Source organism: Clarias gariepinus, chromosome 9 (genome assembly GCF_024256425.1).
Source record: "Clarias gariepinus isolate MV-2021 ecotype Netherlands chromosome 9, CGAR_prim_01v2, whole genome shotgun sequence".
Taxonomy (NCBI): domain Eukaryota; kingdom Metazoa; phylum Chordata; class Actinopteri; order Siluriformes; family Clariidae; genus Clarias; species Clarias gariepinus.
This window is the reverse complement of record NC_071108.1, coordinates 26973922-26995925: the sequence shown is the minus strand read 5'-3', so window position 1 is coordinate 26995925 and position 22004 is coordinate 26973922. Positions and strand designations below refer to the sequence as shown.

General features: G+C 36.3%; 1 protein-coding gene across 3 annotated transcripts; it reads right to left on the bottom strand.

Moving 5' to 3' along the window:
• Nucleotides 1–1267: 1267 nt before the first annotated feature.
• LOC128530119 (cytosolic sulfotransferase 2-like) lies at nt 1268–21176 on the bottom strand. 3 transcript variants are annotated; one of them, XR_008361108.1, is made up of 9 exons: nt 21112–21176; nt 20469–20623; nt 20217–20345; nt 17925–18025; nt 16368–16494; nt 16001–16098; nt 15335–15509; nt 1786–1968; nt 1268–1448 (listed from the first exon to the last, which is right to left on the bottom strand). XR_008361108.1 is itself a non-coding variant. In XM_053503843.1 (8 exons), the coding sequence occupies exons 2-8, from the start codon at nt 20602–20604 to the stop codon at nt 1922–1924; spliced, it is 813 nt and encodes a 270-aa protein (XP_053359818.1). In that variant the 5' UTR covers nt 20605–20623; nt 21112–21176; the 3' UTR covers nt 1658–1921. The 3 variants fall into 3 exon arrangements, 2 of the variants coding, with proteins under 2 accessions (XP_053359818.1, XP_053359817.1); XM_053503843.1 differs by lacking the exon at nt 1268–1448 and having other exon boundaries at nt 1658–1968; XM_053503842.1 differs by lacking the exons at nt 1268–1448; nt 1786–1968 and adding an exon at nt 14693–15257.
• Nucleotides 21177–22004: the final 828 nt, after the last annotated feature.

Genomic DNA, 22004 nt, shown 5'->3' with positions numbered 1-22004 from the left:
CATGCCTATCTACGGCAAGCCCAGAGGGAAAAAAGGCCAAAGAGTAAGGGCACGGAACATGCGCACTTCGCATACACGCAAAGAGTAAGGGAACAGAGCATACGCACTTTGCGCATCACACAAACACGCGCAAAGAGTAAGGAAACGGACAAGGAGAGATTGTTGTGGATTATTTTCTTTCGAAGAGTATTTTACCCGGATTATTTTTGACTGGACATATTCCCCGTCATCAGCCTTTCAGACTTCATTAACCCTAAGACCGAACTATGCTCCTCTAATACACATATTACTGTACAATCAACACGGACTTCTGACATTTTCCACTCACTCGCACACATACACATACCGTTTATTATATATAGTTTGTAAATATTGTTTATATCTTTGTTTGGTTGTGGTGCACCTTTTTCATTTACTTAATTTAGTTTTGTATAATACACGTTTGCTTTATCTACTTGTTTGTTTTTGTTCTTTTTGCTCACCGGCCTTTTAACACAACACCGACACAAAGATAAAAGACCTCTCGCCACAGTAAATATAAAATTAGCTGGTCGTTACAGTGTAAAACCGACGCCATCTTTTCTATGTATTGACCGGTCTCCAGAGCTGTCGTTCAGTTATGGTTATGGGCGTTTCGTTTTCCGACACACTCTGTAGCGGTTAACCAGTCATAAATCATCGCACCATCTGACCAATCACAGCAGTGAGGGCTCACGAAAAGGAGGGGTTCAGATAGACTGAATTTTCGAACTGCTTCACACGAGTCATTTACGAATCATTTAGAAATGGGGTAAAATCAAATCTATTTTTGGAGAAAACTAAAGTGTTTTTTGACCTTGCATACATGTAAACCTGTTTTAAGGGACTCATTAAGCAATATTAGCAACCTTTAAAATGGCATAATTAGGGCACTTTAAGACATTTAAAAACAAATGATGACTCAAAAGGAGGTTTTGAACGCAGCCTTACATCATGTGGGATAAGCGTTTCAACAACTTTAAACTATACATAGTTCCAATAAACTATACGTAAAAGAAACTATCTCTCTGGTATATAGTTTTACAGTATGATGGAAAACTATAAAAACTGACATACTGTATGCACCATCAGAAGTAGCCTAAATACATAGATACCTCCACTCAAACAGTCAGACAATCCACAACTAAACTGCAAAGTGCTGGTGTCGTCCATGTCTGATGAAAATGATGTCTTGAGGAAATTCTACCTACTGTTTTCTACACAAAACTATGATATGACTCACCTCTAATTTGTCTTACCGTCACTGATATCCAAGTCAATGCATCCAAATTTGATTGAAGTCTGGAATCTAATACAGACACGGAACGATGTTCAGGAACTGGAACTTTGGGAAGGTGCTGTCATCAATTCTGTTTTAAGACTCAGAAATGTTGTCCCTCAGGTGTATGCTGTGGACTTGCATGATCTCTCTGCAGCCAGAAAACAGAAACAAAGCAAAGTTGTGATATAATGAAAGAAGTCAACAGAAATATCTTATAGCTCTCTGCAATATACACTGTATATTACAATATACTGTAAATTACAGTACTGTAGTTTTTCCAAGTCGCTTTTTACTGATAGGTATAAAAAAAGAGACAGAAACAGACATATTCAGCACTAAATACGTAAATACCTTCACTAAAGCAATCAGACAATTTACAACTATACTGCAGTGCTGATTTCTTCTGTAAATGATGAACTGTAAGATGTTTAAATCGTGCTTACATCTACTTATTATTTGCTACATTAAACGTTACCCCAGCTTACCTCTAATGTGTCTTGACTTCTCTGGTCCCCAAGTCAATTGGTCCAGAGGTGACTGAAGACAGCTGGGAGTCTCATTCAGACATGGAACAAATTCAAAAACTGGAACTCTGGGCGGGTGTTATCTCTCATTGTAGACTCACAAGTTGTCCATCAGGTGTATGCTGTGGACTGAAATGATCCTTTCTGCAGCCAGAAAAAAGAAACAAACCAAAAGTTAGATGATGCAGTGCTTGATCATAAATCCTACACACAGACACGGCTTCAAAGAATGCACAGTTTCAAAAAACATGTAAAAATAGCTTAATTTGTCAGTGGGATTAGACTTGACTGAAGACGGTCCGACAGAAATTCATTCATACTGACATGATATGGTGTTCTGGAACCGGAACACTGAGTGAGGTGTGAGATGTGAGAACTCTTGTGTTCATAGAAAGTTGCTTCTTGTTTTTCTTAGTTTCAACATTTTGTGCCTTTTTCAGTATTGACGTTAAAGAAACCACCATATACAGTGTTTTGTTCTGAGGCAAGAAATAAAAACATTTTATTTTATAAAAAAATGAAACTCATGTGAGGAGCTCAGATGAACTGGATAGTGGATGGGGAAGATCAAACTTAAAAAGATCTTCGACACTTGTCATGGACAAAGTACCACTGCATGAAGAACAACAATGAGAATTTCATAAAGTGACACTGATTTCATGTACAGTAATATATTCTTAAATTAACTTCAGTTAAACAAAATATTAATTCACTGCCTACAATGATGCACAGGCCAGCTTTCCACTTGTACTTCTGTTGCCAGGAATGTTTTTTTTTATGTAGTGGAAGAGATTCTTTTCTTTTTTGTCAAAATAGGAGAGAAAAAGGCACACCATATCCTTAACATCTTCTGAGCAGCCCTCTAATTGTCCTTTTAGAATTTTCAGCGTTGTAACGTTTACCCGTCTGTGGTCCTCATAAAGTCCAGAAGACGATTTCCCTCTTTTTCTACACTTGTGAGGAAAGTAGTAATACCCCAATAAGCGCTTGGAAACGAATTGTCATGTCAGTCTCCTGAAACAGAAAAGGCCACTTTTCCATGAGATAGTTCAGATCTGTTTTCTTGTTTATCTCTTTACATTGGGAGTAGTACAGTAGGTGCACTTCATTAGAGTCTTTACCTTGTCTGGGTTGAAGTAAGTCTGGTTACTAAGCACATTCACATTAATCCTTCTTCTCCTTTTGGCTTTCTGGTGTCTCACTCACTGGGATAAATTTTATGTCCCGCTTCATGCTGCCAAACGTGTCCTTTGATTGACAGGGTTTTTGTCTGTCATACTCTTCTGACTCCCGCTTGTACTTCTACTGTGACATTTGTGTTGGTTTCAGTGAAACCAAATGGTCTGACTGCATATTGAATATGTTTCCTATGTAGTACTGTGTAACAGGGAGAACCATCTTTAACTTCCAATACATTTTGACCCACTGATCCTGCTGAAAGATGCGCCTTGAACATCTGATGTCTTTCAGATGAAGTAAAGCATAAGTCTTTTGAAATTCTTCAAAGTCCTTGCACACGTCTTAAAATAACTGCGCTTAATTTCAAAGCCTATTGTTTACAGTTTGGTCAGTGGGCCAAAGTTCAGAATCAGTGCTGAATAAGGATGCAAGTAATGAGGCTTTTCTTTAGGTTTTCTAGGTTTTTCTTCTTTATTTTAAATATTGTTGAATAAGAACATTAAGATATGCAATGTGAGGCACAGAGATTTTCTGAGCACATTGTCCGCAATGTCTTTAGCTGCAGAGTCAACTGCCACACATCATCTGCTCCATTTTACACTCTGTCACCAATAATGAAAAGCAGCAGCCTTAGAAAATTACAAACAAGGTGGCAAATCGGGCTGAACTTTACTTCTTCCACATCGGGTGTATCTTCAGTCTGGAGGTTCTCAGTTGTGTGTCTGGTCCACACAGATTTGGGTAACCTACCTAAAACTACAACCTGTTTTTAAGGCAGTATCTACAAAAATGGTAAGTGATTGAAATTTTTAAAGAAGCCTTCAATGCAGTGAGAGTCCAAATTATCTTCAGCAATGTAAAACAAGGTAAATTCCATTCTAATCCAATTCCAAGGCTGCTAGTAATTCAGAACACCTTAGCTTGCCCAAAAATCTTTCTCTTTACAAAGCAAAACAAGTGACATGTGGTCTGTTTCAGACCATACATAAAGTGGCAATTTAGCTACAAGTGCATAAACAGCTAAGATTTTATGTCTTGTCTTTGCAGAACCCAAAGGGTAAACCTAACTTTAAAGGCGTCTTGGTATAGTACAGTGGTACCTCGGCAAATGAATTTAATCCGTTTCGTAAAAGGTTCCTAAGGAAAAATCTTGTATTACGAAGCACAGTTTTCCCAAACAAAATTATGTCAATGCAGAAAATACGTTCCGGCCATCCTAACATAGTACATAAACAATTATACCAATTTCCAACATTATAATTAAAAATATCAAAACGTTTTAAAAACAGATAGAGATTACCCCTCATTTAACCTTAATATACAATTCCTCCTGGCAAGCGGCTACTTCAAAAAACGAAACTGAAAGTGTCTCCCTTTTCTTCTTGCTACTGTGCTTGCTAACATTCTGGTGACCAATGGTGCTATGTCATCACTAAATCTAGCACAAAATACAAAAAAACTGAATATGTAAACTCCCTTCACTTTGCTTTTCCCAGATCTACATGCCAGCATTTGGTTTGGCTCGATTCATTCGCTCGTATGCTAAAAATGCTATGTATGCCGAGGCAAAATTCTTGCAGTGTCAGGTAAATTTTAGCATATGTTGAGGTACCACTGTACTAGCTTGCTACAGGATGAGTTTTAAAGAAACATTTTTTGGATTTGAATAATTGACCACTAATGTCACTTGGAACACAGGAGTACACAGGAGTCTGGTGCTCTCCTTACACACACTTCTGTCACAGATCAGATTCTAACAAACAGTTCTAAGTCTCTCTGATGGGCACACAATGAGCAAACCTATGTGTCCTGTTTTCATCTTTTCGTACAAAGATTTTATACTGTGCTGTTCTCATTCGTCGTGTATGACTTACAGAGAACAGATCAAATGTCTTGACAGACAAACTTTGGTGATTTCCTCATCTGACAATTACAGTATGTGTCACTTTTTACCTCTGTGCCATGCTCTGTGCCTGCATCACACACTTGATGGCCCAAGTCATCTAATTCAATTGGAACAGATGATGACTGAGAAACAGATTCTCTAAAAAAGTCACTTACGGTGCTGTCTGATATATGTGACATGGCATGTGGGCTGTAAAGGCAAATTTGACCTTGAAACTATTTGAGCACCCTTTCACTGTACAGCTCACGGCATGTCCACCTACAATATGCTCCTTCAAGTGAGCTACCAAGTCTTAAGTATCCTGACACTGGCATTGACACCTAGCCGCTCCACATCTAAAAGTGTCAATCTCGACAGTAACGGTAACATTAACCGGAGCAGATACATTACATATCCAGTAATGAGTCTAGGGCTGTAGCTATTTTAGTAATTGAGTATTCTAGCAAAAATGTAATCGATTAATCGAGTAATCTGAAAAAAAAAAAATCTTAATTAAACAGCAATGTAAAATATATAGGAGAAACAAAGATTAATTGGTTTTCTTTTTAGAAAAATATACAGTACTTTTATTTTTAAAAAGCATACAGCATTTTATCAAAAATAAACATTGTCATTATTCAATATATAGAAATAGAAATAGCTTAAAGTTGACTGAGATGAATTACCGTAAGTGCATTAAAGTACTATACATTCTTATTTTAAAGGCTTTTCTCAGATGCAAAAACTAAAATAAGGTATTTTTAAGGCACACTAAGTCTAAAGCCAAAACTAAGGCACACTGTTATGCGCTAAAATGCCTCCCTGCCACGAATTGCCCCCTTCTACATCATTTCTATTAAATATTATATTATAACATAAATTCATAGGTTTATAATTTACAAATAACAAATTGCACCAAACGAATTTGATTATAAAATAAGCAATATAAAAAAGACATGTTGTATAGGGAAAAATATATATATAATTTTTTTTTTTTCATATACAACTTGTATATTTTTATATTGCTTCTTTTATAATAAAATAATTTTATGTAATTTTTCATCATAAACAATACTGTATTTATTTATTGTAAACATTTTTGTATTACATGACAAAACCCTGCAAAATAAATGTGCCACAAAATAAACATTTTATGAGAATTTGTATTATGTGTCTTAATTTTATGTATTAATTTGTCACTTGCCTAGTGTTAATTATAATAGTAATTATATATTTGATAATAATAATAATAATAATAATAATAATAATATGAATTTCTGATTGTGGTGTCCTCATATATTTGATAGAGATTATGTTGGGGGGGGGCAATTAGTGGCAGGGGTGCATTTGAGCGCATTACACACACATTAAAATAAATAATTATACAAAAACACTACGTTGTGCAACTTAACTTTCAAAATCCAATAAGATCAAATAACACCAAGTTCAAAACAGATAAAATACACGTGCAATTGTTATAACAGACTTACTTCGCCACTTATCTAGAGCTTTTTTTCAAAGAAGTCGAGTAGCTTATTAAAGGGGTCATACGGTCCTACATGCACTTTTTCAAGCTGTTTGGACTGAAATGTGTGTTAGAAGAGTGTGTACACAACCACTCTACAATGATAAAGAGCCGCCCAGTGGTTTTCTTTTCATTTATTAAAATAAGATGCCCCTTCTGAAATCAGGCCAATCTCAAATGCCTGTTGATGTGACGCCACACCGACAGAGGCCGCTCCTACTATAGTTGATTGACACTGATGTTTTAGCAAAGACCCGACCCGAGTGAGAAGAAAGCTGTCGGCCATTGTTTCGACACTGGAGCAAAATGCCGCCTAAGCGAGTGTGGTGTACAGTTGTTGGGTGTAATAGCGAACACAGCAGTCGTCATTTACTACCGACATCTGAGCCGCTGAGGACGCAGTGGCTGAATTTTGTTTTTAAAGCTAACGTCCCCGCCGATCTACCTAAATGCATTTAAGTTTGCGCTAATCATTTTTCACCAAACTGCTTTATTAATGAGGGTCAATATAAAGCAGGTTTTGCTAGTAAGCTGCTCCTAAAAAAAGGATCTGTACTAACGCTTCGTGTTCCTGCTTCATCTTCACCAGGCTCGGTAAGTGTAATTTCTTTTTCTATGAATCTTTGCAGATCGCCTTTTCTAATAATCACGATAAATGCGGAGTGTAAGTTAACTTACACTCTCATAGAACATGGTTATGTCGTTATCTCTATGTACATCCGTCTGTATGTAATTCCTAATCGCACGTTTATAATAAACAATGTATTAAGGTGATTGTCTAGTTGCAAACTGTGTACGTAGTCGGAAAACTATATTATGCTTACCTTTGTAACGTTAGATGGTTAATAACGGTGTCTGTCAATGATTAAGAAGTCATGTAAAATTATTTTAAATTGTTTTGGCTAAACCGCAGATGTACTTTCAATGTTTTGTTAGTAATTCATGCACTGGTCGCTGAATTTAAACAATAATTATTTACTAACATACATTACAACAAATTTTTTAGGTGTCCTTTTACCCCTGCTAGACACATTTATCTTGCCGTGACCTACGGTCAATATAACTGTTTAAGTAGCACTGCATAGTTAACACGCATAACTCACAAGCCAACATTTACTGAGAAAAAAAAAAGTTGTTCATGACCATTACCTGTAACATAAAGACAAAGAGAATTAATCATATTAACTTATGAAAAATTGGGACTGGATGACCCCTTTAACGTGACTGGGGTGTGTTGTCTCTAAAGTTCCTACTTTGTTGGGTCTCGTGCTGTCTGCTGCCAGCAGTTTAAGACAAAAAACACACATGGGTCTCTCCTCTGCCCCACCATCCCCACCATGAATCCAAGTGCAACATAGGCTTCATCATGTTTTCTTTCGGCTGGCTTTTTGGTTGATTAGGCCGATAGTGCTGAATCACCTGCTTTTTTGTGGTCCATGTAACGAATGTATCCATTGACGTTATTACACCCACTACATACAGTACGCTACTGACCCGGTTTGTGTCCACGGTAAAGTTAGTTTTATATTCGCATCTCCGAATTCAATAGCTGCGTAAATAAACCCGTAAATAAGATACTCAAATATATTTCCTCTCTACATTGTCTTTAAGCTACATCTGCCTTAAATTCAAAATTGCAAAATGCCGCACACCAACAAAAAGCGTAGAACGATATTGATCTTCCCTTCTGTTCAGTGCCTGAAGGATTAAAAAGCAACTTTGTTGCCACACTGGAAACTAGAAATGCTGAAAGACTAGTACTGGCTGATAAAATATTAATTTTCAACAAAAATACAGAAACATCAGCATACACATTGGAATAAATGAAATTACATATATAATACCAAATGTTTCCTTATATATTGTTCCTCTGCAATTAAGATGCCGACGTTAAACCGTTATTGTTGCACTATAGTTCCACTTTTTCTCTGATGTTATTTTGAATTTCCTTGTATTAATGATCCATTTCTTTGCGTGTGATTGTTTAGTTTCGAGTGTCCGATCTTTATTGTCAATAAATAAAAGCATGAATTAGAATAGGTACTTTCCTATTATTTTCCACTAATTCCCTCCTGTTCATTGTGCCCCACCTGTCATGTCTGTATTCCTCAATAATGGGGCGCGCCCCACACTTTGAGAACCACTGTCGTACACAAAGCTGCCAACTCTGACGCATTAAGCGTGAGACACACACAATTACTCATCTTCCCATGCTCTCTTGCCACACTTAGAATTTGACACTTTCATATCCAAAACTATTGTCTTTTGAATATGTGAGCAAAATCACTAAGTTCCCACTAATTTCGGACGACTCTGTGATAAACTGCTTTTATTTTTAACTTAAATTCACATTCATAAGAACTATCAAAGGCTAACCAACATGATTGAGAAAGAATGTGTGTGTACGAGAGAGAAAGACATAGAGATTCACAAATCGTACATGCAGCACAATCCCACTTTATTTTTCATATTTTTATTTTCCTTTTCTTTCCCTTTGTATAATTCAGGATTTTTCTTCAACTGTCCTTTCTCCATTTACTATTATCATTAGTAGTAGTAGTAGGCTAGTAATGCTGTGGTTATTATTATTATTATTATTATTAATAATAATAATATCACTGTTCCTTTTTGCTTTCCTTATTTTTCAGTATTCTTCATTCCTAGTGTCACTTTATTTGACTACAGTTCAATTATATATTTATTTTTTTAAATCTGTTTATCTCTGTTGTTATTTTGTGACTTGATTGAGCAATATGAGTGTATGCAGGATCCCTCATACATTCTCTTTGTTTCATAGCTCCTGCATGACTGCTGCATTTCACATGTGTTTTGTTGTATTCTCTTTAGGCCATGTCCACACGTAGCCGGGTATTTCTGCGACCTACGTTAAAATATCTTTGTCCACATGAAAGCGCAAAACGCGCTGTTAAGTGCTGTTAGGAGCCTCCTTAATCAACAGGGGGCCAATCAGAAGCCGAGACAAAATGTCATTACCTGTTGCGCTGTCCAAGGGGTTTGTCCGAAACAGCTGTCGCTGTCTGCGGGGTCTGTATCATTGGTGTTTTGTACAGTATATCGCAGCGGTGAGCATATAGTACATTCAGGCACATCTGTTCAATCATTAACATAATGTGTGAGGAACTGTATAAAAATGTAAAAAAAAATAAAATAAATCTAGTTACTGTACGTACGTCCACCACTGCAGAAAATATCCAACAAGGCTGACATCAAATCAAGGAGACTAGCACACAGACAATTACATCATCAGCACGAGGTGCCGTTACAACAAGTCAAAATCTCCGTTTCCCTTGTCCACACAACACCACTGAAAACGGAGTTTTGGAAAATCTTCACTTTGGACAAAGTTTTCCAAACATTTTTTCAACGACCAAAACTGTATGGAAGTATATTAGTGCCAAAATTCTTCAAAGCAAAATAGCAGGTTGAATTATATGAACTGAAAAATAAAACCCTGTTGCAATAAAAATGTTTGAATTTTTCTGCATTGCAATTTAATCAGAATTTTAAAAAATCCGTAGAGCATTTACAATGTTTGAACCTGTCTTACTGTTATTGTCTCCAATGCTGCTGGATATCTGGAATTTGCTTTGAATATAGTATAGCGTTTACGGCAGAGGGGTCATTTTAACCGTTTATTGTGCAACTGGCAACCCATCCTGTAGTTAAGAGTGCTGCGTTCCGATCGGTAAGTAGTGTTTGAGAAGTAGACTGCACAGGGAGCAGGAAGCACACTTTAAAGTACACTGCGGCACGAACAGCAGCAATCGGCTCTCCACTGCTCTTCCTGTGATATCCCGGATGTGAAGACCTGAATTTTAGCGATCTGAATTTTATTACCTGAATATTTAAGATTAAAAAATAATGAAGATTGTATTTTTAACACTTGAAAATATTTTTGAACTGCAATTAAGTAACTTGAATATTTTTGTATTGAATTTTAAATGCTTGAATTACATTTTCACTTGAAATATACAACCACAATAAATTGCAGTGGCAAAAATTTCAAACTTTGTAAATGCTCTACGGATTTTTTCAATTCAGATTAAATTGCAATGCAGAAAAATTAATTTTTTTTATTGCAACACGTTTTTTTCAGTTCATGTAATTCAACCTGCTATTTTGCTTTGAAGAATTTTGGCACTAATATACTTCCATAAAACTGCGTTCGCGTGTGGACGAATGGCGAAACCCGCAGAGAAAAATCTTAGTTTTTAAAAATAGCCGGCTACCTGTGGACATGACCTTAATCAAGTGTGTTAGCCCCTGAGCGTACTTATGAATCTAAATCGTGGGTCCTGTGCCACGCCCCTGCTGGCCTACAGTATATGGAGCTGCTGGAGAGCATGTAGTTTTTTTTTTTTGTGCCAGTCATTACCAATTGAAAAAAAAACACGTCTTAATGTATTTTACATCTTAATACATAGTAGGATGTACTGTATGCTTAGTGTTGAACAAAATGGCTGCATACGCATAGGGGATTTCAGAATCTCACTCCAAGCTTTCCTGAAAAGCGTCGTAAGCGACTTGCCACAAAAATAACAGCTAAATATGTTCTTGTCCACTTTGCTAACTAGCTAGCATAACAGTAAAGTTTAAGGTAAAAGTTAGACAAAAGTTTGCTGACTTTCTCCACTTGCAAGATCAACGTTAATTAGCCAACCCTAAAAAAGTTAGGGACCTTATATTTTGCACGAGAAGATTTCACATCCACGGGAGTACACCATTGTCAGGACGTTGGAATAACTGTCAATCTCAACAGAAGAACCGTGATGCTGCATGTAATGTGACGTGAACATAAAAATGTCGCTTGCCGCTGTTTCTTTCTGTCGTCCCTCTTTCACTGTCGTCGGCAAGTTGTCTTTGGTTCTAAGTTTTTTTTAGATATCAAAAAGGTAAAAAAAAGCGCTTGAAACTAACCAAAGTGGAGATTTCAAATTCAAATTTTATTTGTCATATACACAGTCATACACAGTACGAAATGTAGTGAAATGCTTACACGACTGCCAGTGACCTTAAAAAGAGAATTGAAGCTTATAATAAGTAATAAATATCAATAGAATAAATATGGTAAAAAATTTAAATAAAAAATAAAATAAAATTTTACTAGAAAAAATAGAACTAAAAAAAGAAACTGAAAGTAGAAATATACTGTACAAATAGAACTATAATGGTGTGCAAATATGCATAGAAAAAGTGACTTTGTGCAATGGTTATTAAAGTGTCTTTGTGCAATGGTCCAGAATCTAAACGTAAACATGTAGTGTAAATGTGATGTGCGTGGAGTTGTCCATGCACCAGTATAACATATTTGCGCCAGTATAACATATATTACGGTAAACCAGATATTACCAGTGAAATATCCCTGCATAATTATAAGTATTACGGTAATGTGGTAAAAGTAATCTGGATTGAACTGGTCATTAACAGGGCCTATGGGAGTAGCATACCTGGCATTTAGTATTTATAGTAGCCATTTGTAAGATCATTTATATACAGTGGTGTGAAAAACTATTTGCCCCCTTCCTGATTTCTTATTCTTTTGCATGTTTGTCAAAAACCGTTAACTATTAGTCAAAGATAACATAATTGAACACAAAATGCAGTTTTTAAATGATGGTTTTTATTATTTAGAGAGAAAAAAAATCCAAACCTACATGGCCCTGTGTGAAAAAGTGATTGTCCCCCTTGTTAAAAAATAACTGTGGTTTATCACACGTAAGTTCAATTTCAATGACTTTTTTTTAGTCACCCCTAGGCCTGATTACTGCCACACCTGATTCAATCAAGAAATCACTTAAATAGAAGCTACCTGACACAGAGAAGTAGACCAAAAGCACCTCAAAAGCTAGACATCATGCCAAGATCCAAAGAAATTCAGGAACAAATAAGAACAAAAGTAATTGAGAAGTATCAGTCTGGTAAAGGTTATAAAGCCATTTCTAAAGCTTTGGGACTCCAGCAAACCACAGTGAGAGCCATTATCCACAAATGGCAAAAACATGGAACAGTGGTGAACCTTCCCAGGAGTGGCCGGCCGACCAAAATTACCCCAAGAGCGCAGAGACAACTCATCAGAGAGGCCACAAAGACCCCAGGACAACATCTAAAGAACTGCAGGCCTCACTTGCCGTAATTAAGGTCAGTGTTCACGACTTCACCATAAGAAAGAGACTGGGAAAAAACGGCCTGCATGGCAGATTTCCAAGGCGCAAACCACTTTTAAGCAAAAAGAACATTAAGGCTCGTCTCAATTTTGCTAAAAAACATCTCAATGATTGCCAAGACTTTTGGGAAAATACCTTGTGGACCGACGAGACAAAAGTTGAACTTTTTGGAAGGTGCGTGTCCTGTTACATCTGGCGTAAAAGTAACACAGCATTTCAGAAAAAGAACATCATACCAACAGTAAAATATGGTGGTGGTAGTGTGATGGTCTGGGGTTGTTTTGCTGCTTCAGGACCTGGAAGGCTTGCTGTGATAGATGGAACCATGAATTCTACTGTCTACCAAAAAATCCTGAAGGAGAATGTCCGGCCATCTGTTCGTCAACTCAAGCTGAAGCGATCTTGGGTGCTGCAGCAGGACAATGACCCAAAACACACCAGCAAATCCACCTCTGAATGGCTGAAGAAAAACAAAATGAAGACTTTGGAGTGGCCTAGTCAAAGTCCTGACCTGAATCCTATTGAGATGTTGTGGCATGACCTTAAAAAGGCGGTTCATGCTAGAAAACCTTCAAATAAAGCTGAATTACAACAATTCTGCAAAGATGAGTGGACCAAAATTCCTCCAGAGCGCTGTAAAAGACTTGTTGCAAGTTATCGCAAACGCTTGATTGCAGTTATTGCTGCTAAGGGTGGCCCAACCAGTTATTAGGTTCAGGGGGCAATTACTTTTTCACACAGAGCCATGTAGGTTTGGATTTTTTTTCTCCCTAAATAATAAAAACCATCATTTAAAAACTGCATTTTGTGTTTACTTGTGTTATCTTTGACTAATAGTTAAATGTGTTTGATGATCAGAAACAATTTGTCTGACAAACATGCAAAAGAATAAGAAATCAGGAAGGGGGCAAATAGTTTTTCACACCACTGTATATGGAAGTGGTGGCATGGGAAAAACTCCCTGAGATATCAATAGGAAGAAGCCCCAAGAAGAACCAGACTCAACTCATCCTCAACTTGGGTGATATCAGATAAATATAGCAGGCATTGATTTGCAGTCATACTGTGTGCTATGAGGATGAAAGTTCAGTATGACGAGGAAGTTACTATATCAGTAATGAAGCACAAATCTGATCATGTATGATGACAATTGCTCATCAGGTAACTTGGGCCTGTGTTGACTAGAACAGACTTTTGATTGAACTTGGATTATTAAAATCCAAACTCAAGACCTTAAAAACACTAAACCATTGGCCCACAGGTGAAATCCCTCAAGCATATTCTTATAAACATGAACTTTTGTTAAAGCTTGGTCCCCCACTCTCCACCCCCTGGCACACACACACAGACCTGTGTTGCTCAGCTCTGACTCATGGAAACCATGATGAGGAAACTGCAAAAGAAAGTAGACCCACAAAAAAAGCAAGCTATGAAAGAAATACTACAAAGTGTTCAAGGAAAATCGAGTTGGGGTAGATCCATGATGGAAAGCAAGTCCGAAAAAGCTGTGTCAGGGGAACCAGAATTCTTGATGTATTCAAGGATGCAAGGAACTATTTTTACCACAAGGTGAGTCAAATAAGGAAAAATAGGAAGACTGTTGTGGTTGTGGACAACTATAAGTACTTACTGTATGTGTTGAACAGCAGATTGGACTAGAGGAACACGCTGTGTATAAGAAAAAATTGAGCAGACCTTATTTCCTGATGAAGCTTAGATCCTTCAATGTGTGCAGCAGGATGCTGAACATCTCTTATTATACAAAGTCTTTGGATGCGTTGAAGAGATACATACACAGTCCTGAAAATCCTTCACTCATCTCTCACTGTTCTGGTGGTTGGAAATATTCCGAAAAACAATCAAAAGATTTCAAGTTGACACACAACACAGTCTCTTTCTCTCTCTCTCTTAAATCTCAATAAATGTCGGACCAGTTTTTTGGTTGCTATGGTTAGAGATTCAGCTTCACTTATAGTGGTTATGGTCTTCACAAGGTACACAATAAGCCATGTGCTTTTTTTGCCCTTCAAGACATGTTCTTTAAGACCATTTATATGAGCCATAATTTCAAAGCTTAACAGATACATTTTCTCATTACTTGCACTAGACACTTTTTTTTACCCCAAGATTATTGGATTATACAAGACAGGAAATGTAAACAATCAACACAAGTTGAACAGCATTTCACTGTTTATTATACTTAAAATTCTGTAAGAAATAGTTGGAGACAATAAATAATAGTGAACATTGACTCGAAGGTCACTAGGGTCAATGATTCACAGCTCTAATTTACACTGAAGTCCAAGTACTCATTTAGACATTTAGGAAGTCACAGTAGCGCCTGCTAATAATAATAATAATAACAATAATAATATCATCACAATTTTTCCATTTCCAGAAATGTAGGCTGTTGACATTACAGTAACATTCATGAACCTGATAACATTTTTTATGTTAAAGAAAAAAAAAAAAAAGATTGTATATCAATATTGATTTAATACTATTGTCTATTGACTAATTGGTGCTTCAACTAGATTTTTCCAAATCTATATCTCTTCACAGAACTGTAAGTTTGTGCCCTTCATCTTCTGCTTGTAGTGTTCATCAAACTGTTCATTCTGAGCCACAGTGAAGTGATTCTTGCAGTCACCGACTTTACCTGAAAATATGTTGTGAGAAGTAGGCAAAGCCACAAGGACTAATCACTTCACACATCTTGTGTTTGTGTAGGCTTACCTTTACGCAGAAATTGGGAGACACTGAAGTCCAGCGTTAGATCATCACTGAGGTTAGTCATGGGATTCGCCTTCATGACATCAAACTGAACACCTGCTACAATCTTCTTCCTCTCTTCTTCGGATGTGGATAAACCAAGAAATGAGCCAAGTTTTTTGATCTCAAGTCCAGTGTCCTGAAGGAGGACCATATCAGTTGCAAAAAGAATATAAAAACATAAGCATTTAGTTTATTTATAAGAAAATTAGTTTTTTACGTAAGCTGCCCTTTTTTCCCTACTTTTAAAAATGAAAAACATTTTATTAGGATAAGAGAAAAAAGAGATCAAAGTTTCCAGTAAACTATTTCTTATTAAACTCCCCCAGTCGTGACCCTGACTTTCTTGCCTTCTTCACATGCCATTTTTTCTCACATTCTTTCCTTTGCATCCCCAATCATTTCTTAAGTTTTCTTTGTGAGTTTCTAATAGTGCATTTGGTTTTGCCAAATGCCTGTCTTGGTATTGTGTCCGGTCTCTTTGAATCCCTAAGATTGCCGGTGAAATAAATTTCTGGGTCATTTACATCACATTTCATCCAAACACACGCACAGTTTTGTGTATTACTGCTGCAAATGAAGTGGACTGTTTTTCTTGTTGTGCACTAAAACCGGCACTTATGGTCTTACCTTCACCAGATCCTCATAGAATATATAGTGGATATTGGAGTATGTCCTTTTCTTTTCCCACCATCTACTTACATGGTCATACCAGGAGCCAAACACCACTGTCAGTACAATATAGAGAAATATTAGTATACTGCAACGAAGCAGGGTTTTATTCACCATACACATGAGTTGTACCATTTTTTCCACATAACTTTCACAACTTTAGGATAATATGGACAGTATTCTGTTTGCATGTAGCTATAAAACGCCCAAACTGTTTAACTGAACTAAATTTTGAAAATTAGTGTTACTATTTATATATATATATATATATATATATATATATATATATATATATATATATATATATAAAAAAAGGGTTACTCACTCATTCCTTCTTTGAATCTTTGTAAGAAACTGCTCCAGTCTCCTGGTTCTGGTTGTAACTTTTCCATTCTGTCAAAGTGGAAATAGGAAACAACATTGTCCTTAGCGTTGCGAGCAACATAAACAATCTGGAAACAGAAAAAAGCTGAGTTTGTTTCACAAGAAAAAATATAAAAATAAATTATACATATAAAAATATTTAAAAATGTATATATATTTATATTATTTATAAAGCATAACTTATTATAGATTAACTATACATTACAAATTTACAGTAACCCATAGCTTCTGAATTATTTATGGTAATTATGGTGAAGGGGTGTATCTGGACACTTTTACATTAACCAGAATTAAGCATATCATACTGTACTAACATGGCTGTAGCAGAATAACTTCCCCAGAGTATCTCAGCTAATTATTGACTTTCATCTGCACACCTTTGCATGCACACAGTCTACCCTATTTAAGACCTGCGTGTCATAGTAGTATAAGAATAGTGTTGTTACTGTACATTCAGTCATGCTAAGCTGCTCATTCTGTTTAAGAGATTATCGCTTTTGCCAAGTTCCTTTAAAGTTAATCACCAAATCGACTGACTCTTGGCTGTTTCGATTTCCCAAATTCTGGGTGGGCTTCACTGCAAATTTAGGAGTGCAAAGGTGTCCAACGAAAGAAAACGCCCTCAACCGTGCACTAATCAAGGGCCATTGACATGTAATGCAAAGGTGTCCAGGGTGAGGGAATTAGGTTGTCACCTATAGTGGGGTATCCCTAGTGGTGGTAAGAGCAGGCATCTTGTGAAATTCCTTTAGGCCCATAGATTGCTTTGCATGACTGTTTAAAAGCTAATATATATGAGGTAATTTTATGGGACTGTTGACCTTATGTTGCTATCATTCTTTACGATGATAAAAGTGGTAGAGAATCGTGATAAATACCAGAATAAAGACAAGAACCTTCCAACCACCAAATTAAATGGAAGTTCAGGAGCACTGACTAACCACATATCAACCTCAATAATGCCTCATCAATCAGGGAATTTTTTTTCCTAAAACATGGCTCAGTATCCTTCCTCAAATTGTTTAAATCTTTTTATTGACAGCATTCCTAGAAATACTAAAGCTGTTTTGCAGGCCAAGGAAACCTCTTTTTCATATTTGATGTCAGTATTGTTACATATGTGTAATGGTTAACCCCTAGAGGGCGCCAAAGCGCCTGGGTTTGTTCTTTTTATGTTGTAGTTTTGTTTAGGTTGGACTTCGTGTCCCATACTGCACCTCGGTCAGGTGACATAAGGATTCACCTGAACCGAGGTAAGCTAATTATATATTATTATAAATAGCCTGACTGGAGCGCAGTCAGGCGTCTAGCTTTAGTTACAATTATTATTATATGATTTATGTCGGTGTGGATTATCGTGTTCTTTAAATAAAAACCTTTATTGAAACGCCAGCTCGCCTCCTGCAAATATGCCACGCGATTGAGGAATCGTGACAATATGACATACTTTCTCTATGCATCAATAAGAAAACGTCACAACAACAATTTTAAAGAGTACCTTGCAGTTCTGCTCCCAGAAGGACTTAGGTAGGAACTGAACAGGCAGATGAGTTTTGATAATGCGAGGAGAGGTAGGCAACGTATCTGCCTTGTCTGTTCCTGTGGGAATTAAATTAAAAAACATACTTTTGCTGAAAAGAAAAAGACCCCTTATGCAATTATTTAATTTAGGAAACCAATTACTTTAATGTTTTATACTGCTCAATTTTGATTTTAGAAGGTTGATTATTTGGCCATAACATCAGCTCTGACAATAGTACTAAATGAAAATCAAAGCAATAGTTGGTGCGGAAAGTCAAACCAGGACTTGTGATGCATTTCTCATAAATGGAGATGTAAAACTAATTCCCATATACAAAATACTTCAAAGCACAGTACGCTGATGAGACTCTTAGCTGCAGTAAAACATTTGAATAGTGAAAATTTTTTTAAAGGAGGCCGTACATCCATGAATAACAATCCCATCTGCGGCGGCTCAGAACCCACTGCTGTCATCCCTATTAACATTTAGTGAGTATATACAGTGGAACCTCGAGTAATGCGGTCTGCGATGTACCTAATTTTTATGATAAAACAGTGTGTGTGTGTGTGTGTGTGTGTGTGTGTGTTTGTGTGAAACTTAAATGAGAGAGGAGAAAGGTTGACTGTGTAAGATGAGGAGAGGGGGAGGGGCTGATTCAACTATAGCTTCACACATGTACACAAACACACACAAACACAGTGTCTGCACGCATAAACGGAAACACCTATCTGTCGGATTTATTTTTTACTTTTTTTAAAGGTAAAGTGCAGGTTAATTTGGTTTATATTTACTTTATATTTTGTATTAATTACTTTTATGTATTTATTTTTTGGGGAACAAACAAACAATGAAACAAATAATTTGAGTTTCCATTATTTCTTATGGGAAAATTTGATTTGGTTTACAAATGTTTTGGAATACAAGTTTGTTTCTGGAACACATTATGCTTGTAATCCAAGGTTCCACTGTACTTGAAAATCAATGGATAACTCATTGCCAACTTATGGAAGAGACATGCCTGTCTGTGGCAACTGTACACACATTTATTCATAGAATATCTTTTGCACATTACAGGAACTTGACTGAGAGTTATTGCCACATCCCCTGTACAGTCCTAATCTTGCTCCAAGTCATTTCCACCAATTTGGCCCATTATAGGAGTTCTTGGTAGGCCAGCATTTCAACTATGTAGTAGGCAGTCTGTCATGGCTCTGGTGTAGTAAGAAAACATTCTACTTGTATGGTATGTAAGCAATAGTAAATGCTGGAATAAGTGATTTTGTGTAGCAGAGGATTAAATAGAGAAATAAAGTTAGTTTTTGACCTGGCTGTCTCTTGTATTAACGAGTGTGTGCACTCAGTTGTAAACGTCTACATGCTGATGCTTTCTCTGCAGAGATCTGTATTTATTTTAATAAAAGAAGTCTCTAAGTGTTAACAGGAACATCAAAGGATGGTTGACAGCATTAAATGTAACTATAAACAGTTAAGACTATGATGTGTCATTCATTAATTAGTACACTGGGTCTAAAATGTTAACACATTCCATTTAATACCTCAGGATTATTCTATGAATGTGAGCTTTTACTGGGGACAGCAGAACAATACTCTGTCATGTGCCCCAGTAAACAGGATCTAGTGACACCCATGGTAAAGGCTATCAAGTGCTAATGTGATGTTTCAGGTGAAGTAAGCCAACCTCTGCTCATGCTGCATCACAGATCACAATGACAGAAAATCTTCTTTTGGGCCACTTGAAAACCACTTTTTTTTAACAAGATTATTGTATTTCTTTTTTCTAAATGCTTTAGGCTTTTTTATTTAAAATTTGGTGGTTGTTAAATGACGCGAAATGTGAAAAAAGAGTTGATATTTATATTGGTGCCAAAAACACTCTTTTTAATGGGGGTAGATAGTATGTAATTGTTGGCAAACTGCTATGGTTCAAAGGGAGCAAACTCACCTTCAGTTTATTATATTTTATTCTTAAATTTTCTTCATTGTTGCTGGTCTCTGAGAACTAACAAATAAAATTTGTTGTATCACTACAATGACAATAAAGTCTCTTTATCTTTATTTCAGGCCTGCTGTTAATGGAGAATAATTAACTTGTGTTGTATAAGTAACCTACTGTAACATTGCATTTTGCTCACTCTAACCCTATTGTGGGTTTTTTTTCTCACCATTTTTGAATGTCAGTGAGAATGTCAGTGAGAGTAATGTAATGACAGTGAAATCATTAAGATGTCTTGATGGAGATGTTCTGACCTGTAGGATAGAGTGGGAAGATCAACTCCAAAAATGGCACTCTGTCATAGATAGCGACAGATTTTTCACGCTCAGGACATGTCTGATGAAAAAACAGTAGGTCAAGAATGTAGCAGACCCAAGTGGTGCCTAATAAAGAGAGAGAGAGAGACAGAGACAGAGACTAACCAAGTCAGATTTAAAAACTAAAAACAGATTCATTAAGCATAAATAAATCAATAAATAATTTATTGATTGATTGATGCAAGTTACCTGCTTTAGGGTATGTGGCAACAACAATGTCATCTGGTTTAGCTTTGAAGTTCTGGACTTTGTCCCAGTTGTCTGTGAAAAAATGTGTCATAGACACACCATGGAAGTCAAAAAGCTTTGGACGTAACTGATCCATATTGGAATGGAAGAAATCTCTGGAACACAGAAATATGTAAAGGATTTATAGTAACTTGGTTAGAAAAACATATGGGACTGTGTTTTACCAAACTTTTGTGCCCATATATGTTAGCTCTGTGTTGCACATTCACTGACAGTTCAGATTATAGATATACTGTACAGTAAATCAGAGATTACACTCAAGCCTACATTTTTTTTAATGTTGTAGCTAAACTCTAGTGATATTTTAGCAAAGCAGCAACTAATTGATTTATTGTATGCAAATACAAATATCAACAGGCAGGTCTGTAGCTATAACTCGGCATAATATCAAGAACATAAATGTGAATCACTCTTTAAATGTATCCAATGATCTAACTAAATTTTCTTGAACTACCAGCATTAAACAAGAAAATACCAAAATCCTTTTTTAATTAGAAATCAATTCAGTACATATTTTTTTTAAACATATATAACTAACATTAAGCTATACAAAGTATTCAAATATTTAAACAGCTTGACTTACTCTTTAAAAGTCTTATGTGGCAGTCTTTTCCAACAGCAGCCTTTTCCTACATAGTTAACGTCCTCTGCCCTTATTTACTTTGTCTCCACCCACATAGTCAAAGGATAAATATACACTTATTTATTAGGTACACCTTGGGAGTACTGGTCTGGACACTCCCCTAGGTGCTGAAAAACATTCCTTCAACATTTTGGTCCATACTGACTTGAATGCATTTCATCTGCCTGTGATGGACTGGTACCCTGTCCTGGGTGTACCCCGCTTTGTGCACAAAGTTTTCTGGGATAGGCTTCAGGCCCCTGTGACCCTGTACAGGATAAGCACAATAGAAGATGGAAATAAATGATTAAATAAATGAAAAAGTCACAACCTGAAATAACCACCAGAGGGAACCAAAGCCCAAAGTCAGGACCTGGAACTATTGCCTTTATAAATTATTGAGCAAGATTATTTGCTGGCTTTTACATATAAAACTGTCTTCTACAGCAATCTCCATATTGTTTGTTGATGCATTCAAATTGGACATTGAAGGTTTAGAGGTGAAATGGTTTAAAGTGTGAATACGGAAACAAGTGTTGCTTTATGGGAAGCAATGTAACTAAGTAATCTGTGTCAATATAAATCAATATCCTAACAAAATTAATTGTTAAATACTCCTTACAGTATGCATAGTTCACAACCTAAAATGCCACCAGAATGGACTCTGAATAAAATAACAAAAAATTAATAAGTTACAACCTTGAATTCTTGTGAATCCACTGTATGAAACGGTAAGATTGAGTTCAGCTTTTCTTTATAGGGTTTGTCAACCTGACCATTTCTGACCTAATCATATTCTTTATAGGAAGCAATAAAAAAAAGAAATTTGTTTTAATATACAGTACAGTATATCA